The sequence below is a fragment of the Phoxinus phoxinus genome, assembly GCF_949152265.1.
Source record: "Phoxinus phoxinus genome assembly, chromosome: 7".
NCBI classification, from domain to species: Eukaryota; Metazoa; Chordata; class Actinopteri; order Cypriniformes; family Leuciscidae; genus Phoxinus; species Phoxinus phoxinus.
Window position 1 is genome coordinate 36,958,839 of NC_136882.1, and position 6,396 is coordinate 36,965,234.

Here is a 6,396-nt window from a genome sequence, read left to right on the forward strand (position 1 = left end):
CATTTATAAAACCTGTTCGAACTGTCCATTTCAATGAATCAAAATGATTAATTTGTGTCATTGCTCACATCTTTCAGTCACAGTTTAGTTTAGGGTCAAATTTCCACTATTAACTATGACTTTTAACTCAATAAACTCCTAATTACTGCTTATTAATAGAATAGTTAGTAAGGTAGTTGTTGGGTAGGAATAAAAGATGTCGAATATGGTCACGCAGAATAAGGCATTAATATGTGCTTATAAACTAGTAACAAACCGCAAATAATATCCTAGTCATATGCATGCTAATAAGCAAATAATTTATAGTGATAATTGGACCCTAAAGTGTTACCCATCTTTCATAACGGTTTATTTAAAAAAAAAAAAGTATTTTAATATTGCTTTTATTATAATATTTTGCATCATGCATTTAAACTTTTTTAATTTGTCAAAATCGTGGTTCCTTTGAGAAAAATAAACAAAACATATCAAGATATATAGATAGGATATTTTCAGAAGGTGGAAAATGGTCCCGAAATGCGAACTATAGTGTGGTCTGACTGATAAAGGATTTATCTTTTATTTGTGATGCACAATGGGAGTAACTATCTTTGTTTATTATGTCTTGGCTTTAAATGCTAATTTTCTGGTATTTGCAAATAAGTAATAAAAAAAGGTTCAGTCTATATGTAATTTGACAGACTTTAAAGATCAAGGTACATGGACTCCTGGCTAAAAGCTCGTAAACGGCATCTTTTTCTGTGACATCTTCTTTCCTTTTTGTGCCGTGAATAGTGTTCGTGAGTGCTTAGGCCCAGTAAGCTCAGATAAGCGGGAGGTGTGTGCACAATAACACGCCTGCTGGACACTGCGGCCGAGCACTGTTGTCATCAGAAGTCTATCTACAGACGCGAAAGTGCACGCGACCACCCTCGTCATCCCGTCGGCTCTTGAGTAAATGTCTCTTTGATAATCCCATGCTGTGTCTAAGATGACAGCGTATGTAACTGCTTGTGTTTGCAGATGGAGTTTGGGATTAAACTTGATGGTGGCTTTTGAGCCCTGGAGCCAATAAAAGACAGAGGCTGTGGAGAGAAAAGACAGTGAGAAAGAGAGAGGCAGAGCCCAGAGCGTCAGAGTAAAAAGAAGAGAGAGAGAAAAGGGAGCATTAGAGCGAATGAGAGGGAGGCAGGCATGTTTTTTCCCCCTTTCCAGTTCTCTGTGCTCCGGGAGGCGGGCGGCAGACAGAAAGCTGTTGTAATTCATGCTGTGCTGCGAGTTTGTGTGATGAAAGCAGTAGAGCGCTGCCTGGGAGATTGCTTTGCTGCACTCCTCCAAGCAGATTTGAAACTGTCTGGGACTGCTTTAGATGAGAGTTGGATTATAGAGTGACCTGCGATGTCTGTGTCACTCGGCTGTGTGCAGGGTGCATTATACTGTGCTAACCAGGTGTTGGAGGCCCAAATCTGCACTGTTCCTGAGATACCAACTGTCAGCAGTGCCTGCGATATGAAGCCAGGACTCTTGGAGAGCTGGATGAGGGGAAAATGGAAATAATATTTTACGGTTGTTGTTGTTGCGGTTTGTGTGCATTTCATTTCTTTTCAATGGCAGTTGCTTATTGGATCATTGAGTCTGATGTGGCAAAAAAGAAAACCCTGAAATTCATGAAAAGTGTTTTTTTTTACACTTTTTTCCGTGTAATATAAATGTACACAACATTTGTAGTTTATGCAATATTTAATCATATTCAATATTTGAAAACAAATTATATGCATTACAAATTTCTTTATTAAAGATTTTTTAACTATTGAAAAATAGAAAAGAAAAAGTGTATATATGTATGTACTACCCATTGATATCAAGCCACGTGACTACTTCCAAAGGAAAAATCTCAGAAACCCAAATATGGGCAGATTAACCAGCATGGCATATCTATCAGTCTCTATTCATGAGGGCTGTTTATCAAGTTTCTAACACCTGTTTGTTTTTGTTTGTTGTTTGCTGATTGTTTAGGCTTAAAGATGCAGTGGACCCCAGAGCATGCGCAGTGGGCCGAGCAACATTTCGACATCTCATCCACCACACGTTCCCCCGCACATAAAGCAGAGGCATACCGTGGACACCTGCAGCGGACCTACCAGTATGCCTGGGCCAATGACGATATATCAGCTTTGACGGCCTCCAACCTCTTGAAAAAGTACGCAGAGAAGTATTCTGGTATCCTGGAGGGTCCCAGCGAGCGGGCGCTCCTCTGCTCATACTCAGAGAGTGCCCATGGACTCCTGAATGGACGCAAGTCGGAGAGCGAAGCATGGCAGGAGGGGATCTACCCAATGAGCTGTGCTGCAGATGTGATTTCTGCTAGTAAGACTGGCATGACGCCTGCCCTGCCTCCTCCAGATGTGACGGCAAGTGTTGGCAGCTCCACGGGAGTGGCTAGTAGCTTAAGCGAGCCCAGTTACTCCAGCAGTAACTGTGGGAATCATGCGTCTACTGTACTCCACTCGGGTATCCCCTCTCAGGAATTCGCTAGCAGTTACAATGGCTCGTACTTGCATTCCACTTACAGCGGTGGGCAAAACACACCAGCTCTCCCGTCCCCACATCCCTCACCTTTGCACAGCGCTGGGCTCCTTCAGCCTCCACCCCCGCCACCTCCAACCCTGGTGCCCAGCTACAACGCAAGTTCCCCCAATCTCTCCAGTTACAATTACCCTCCAGCAGGGTATCCCCCACAGACTGCTGTTCCCCCAGGCTACAGCCCAGGAGGAGCACCCCCTCCTTCAGCTTACTTGCCCTCAGGCATTGCTGCCCCCACTCCTCTACCCCCTTCCACCCTTCCCGGTTACTCCTACCAGTCCCACAACCATGGGCCAATTGCACCAACCCCTTTGAATGGCAGCTCTGCTAACACACTGAAAAGAAAAGCATTTTACATGACGGGCCAGGGAGATATGGACTCCAGTTATGTAAATTTCAACTACAGCCAGCAGCGTTCTGCTCAAAGCCCCATGTACAGAATGCCAGACAACAGTCTTGTGGACTCAACCAGAGGGAATGGATTTGACAGGAATGCTGACACATCATCTTTGGCGTTTAAGCCCACAAAGCAGTCAATGCCACCGGATCAGCAGCGAAAGTTTGGCAGTCAGTCCGGTAGGGCACTAACCCCTCCTTCATACGGATCCTCCAAAGGTTCCTTGGGATCCCTGCGGTCAGGCGAGTCATTTGGAAAGTTTGGTTCCCCCGTTTTGAGTGACCATGGTGACGACAACAGACAGCATCTCCCCCATTCCATGGGCACGACAACTTCATCCAGCCACCCTGCTGAGGAGCAGTTAAAAAACAGCGATGCTAGTCTGGTAGAGATGGTCACCACTGAGATTCTGCAGCAGACGCCCCCTGTGGACTGGAGTGACATTGCTGGACTGGAGATGGCGAAAGCCACCATTAAAGATGAGGTCCTGTGGCCTATTCTGAGGCCAGACATGTTCAGCGGACTTGCCACATTACCTCGAAGCATCCTTCTCTTTGGACCTCAGGGCACGGGTCGGACTCTTCTTGGTCGGTGTATGGCCAGTCAGCTTGGCGCTGCATTCCTCCTGCTTAGTGGCTCTGCACTGGTCACAAAGTGGCTGGGAGAGGGCGAGAAGATCGTCCAGGCCTCATTCCTTGTCGCTCGCTGCCGGCAGCCTTCGGTGGTTTTCATCAGCGATGTAGATCTGCTGTTGTCTGCCCAGTTGAGCGAAGAAAGCCCGGTGAACCGAATCAAGAGTGAACTCCTCCTCCAGCTTGATGGAGTTCTAAGCTCACCAGAGGAACATGTTCTAGTGGTATGTTCCACCAGCAAACCTGAAGAGATTGATGAGTCTCTGCGAAGGTACTTTGTAAAGCGGTTGCTCGTCCCCTTGCCGGATGCCACTGCACGACATCAGATAATCAGCCAGCTGATCTCACAGCACAACTACTGCCTCAGCGACAAAGAGGTTGCGCTGCTTGTTCAGCGGACAGACGGCTTTTCCGGGCTGGATGTTGTCCGACTTTGCCAAGAGGCCATGGTCGGTCCTCTCCATGGCTTGTCCGGTACAGACATTTCCGGAATGATGCCGGGTCAGATGAGGCCGGTATCATACCAAGACTTTGAGAATGTGTTTTGCAAAATCCAGCCCAGCATATCACAGAAAGAACTTGATACATACACTGAATGGAATAAGATGTTTGGCTGTAGTCAGTAAAGAGCGAGGGCATAACTAAATCGGTGGGGTGACTTCCCCTACTCTAAAAGGGGATACAATTCAGAATTCTTTGGGTGACACATGCAGTTAAACAGTGTGGTTATTACAAATGTAGATGACCCCTAAAGAAGAACCTGAAGGACGGTCAGATAGAGTTGAATGATGCATGACTGTACTTAAGTCAAGGTCTGGCCCTTTGCACATAATCCAGACAGAGAAATACTGTTTTCTGGGCTCAGTACTGCAGACGCAGAGCTCCACTTACTGAGTGGCTCTGTAAGTGAGGACAAACTTCTTTGTGTGTAAATATCATTCTGCTGTTTTTGAGATTCTGTTGCTATGAAGTGCCTGAAGTGGTGCTTTATTGATTTGGATTTGTTTGCCTCACCATCTCATTGGTGGCATGTGCTAATATAGAGAGCTTTAACATGAAACTAAAACAGACATGTTCTGCTTTTTGTTCTTTTCCTTGTTTTCGACACTTCTTTCTAAAGAACAACAGTATTCCTCAATCAAGTCTGACCTGTAGACCCCAGGAAGGGCAGGAGAAGGTCCATGTTGTACTTTGAATCTGGATCCTAATTTATGAAATTCATTTGTGTTTGATTTTCTTCAAAAACTCAGGAAAGTAATTTGTGATTTGTACAGTACCTCAAAAAAGATTATGAGATAGCACTACATACTGCTGACAACATTGGGTTTGGTTTCTAATTTATAACTCTAGGTTTACCTCAACCAATTAAAAAATGAAAAGGATATGACTATGAATGTAACCAGGACATTTCTGGGTTGTTTGGAAGAAAAATTTGAGGAGTTTCTTTTTCTTCTGTTATATTCTTATTGTTCTTTCTAAATTACGTTTCAATTCCATTGTGGATATTGCTTAGTTTTGGAAAGCAGAATTAAGTGCCAGTATTGACTACAGCACTGGTTCCTCCCTGCATAGCACAGTTCAGGCTCTACAACGAATGCTTGAGTCAGAGATGGGCGGTGTCTTGTGTAGATAAGATTAGTCTGAAACTATGTCCACGCCAGAGTATGCAGTAGACGTCAACATTAGCGTGTGTGTCTCTCCTCTCTGCAGAATAGACAGAATCATTGGGGTGAACCAAAACTTTACAAAGAGGCTACTAGATTCTTGAAGTGGAAACATTTTCACGTTCTTCGTAACACGTTTCGTTTTTGTTTTGGACTCTGTCCTGCTGCTGTGTGGTGTTGGTGTAAAGATATCTGAAGGATCATGTGTACCCTTGCATTCTGTTCTACCTCAGTTTAGCACTATTTTCTCTGCAACTAGAACAGAAAGATGAGAGCTTGGTGTCTTTAACCTCTTTAGGTTTGTTCCACTCTGAAGCCTCCATAAAGAACAAGCTGCCTTTCCCTCCCCCGCCCCAAAAAAAAAATACAACAACTGTTCGTCTCACACTACCTGTGCAATTTTCTGCTTAGAGTGCCCAGATGACTCTAAAAACCCCTCCGTGTACACGCACATTATTGATGGGGTCTCTATGGGGCCACTTATTTGGGCCACATTGCCTAAAGCCAGAAACATACTCTACGCAGGTACGCAAGCACTTCTAGCAATGCAAGTAAGAAGACTTCAAGCATTGTTGCATTGCGTTATAAATTGCGATCTGACGCCTTTCGGAAGGCAAATATGCAATGAGGCTAAAGGGTCGTTCACACCAAGGATAACTATAAAGATAACGATAAAGATAACTATATATGCGTCCACACCAACGACTGATAACGGTCTTTTTACTCTAAGGACGCGATGTCATCTGCCATTATAAATGCGCGAGACCTTTAAATTAGAATGGATTCTGATTGGCTGTCAGTGTTTTATCGTTGGACAGCTGGAAAAAAATCGTTCTGAAAGTGATCCCAACGATATCGTTCCTCATATCTTTATCGTTATAGTTATGGTGTGAACTCTGTTATTCTTTAATATGGAGAACGATTTTTAGAATTATAAAACAATGTTTATAGTAATACCTGCTTTAAGGGCCGTTCACACCAAGGACGATAACTATAAAGATAACGATAAAGATATATCGTTACAGCAAAGCAGATAACAAAGCAGATATAAGCAGATATATACAGCAAAGCAACTGTTTATTTTGTCATTTCTAGTCAAACTGTCTACATTTTTATGTTTGTCCACCCAGTTTACAGACAC

General features: G+C 43.9%; 1 protein-coding gene across 4 annotated transcripts in view; it reads left to right on the plus strand.

Moving 5' to 3' along the window:
• Nucleotides 1-5,885, plus strand: part of fign (fidgetin) — a 57,537-nt gene extending 51,652 nt beyond the window's left edge. For all 4 annotated transcript variants that reach the window (XM_079618167.1, XM_079618168.1, XM_079618169.1 and 1 more), the window contains one exon: nt 1,996-5,885. In XM_079618167.1, the coding sequence (XP_079474293.1) occupies nt 1,996-4,217 (2,222 nt within the window). In that variant the 3' untranslated portion in view covers nt 4,218-5,885. The remainder of the gene's footprint in view (nt 1-1,995) is intronic.
• Nucleotides 5,886-6,396: the final 511 nt, after the last annotated feature.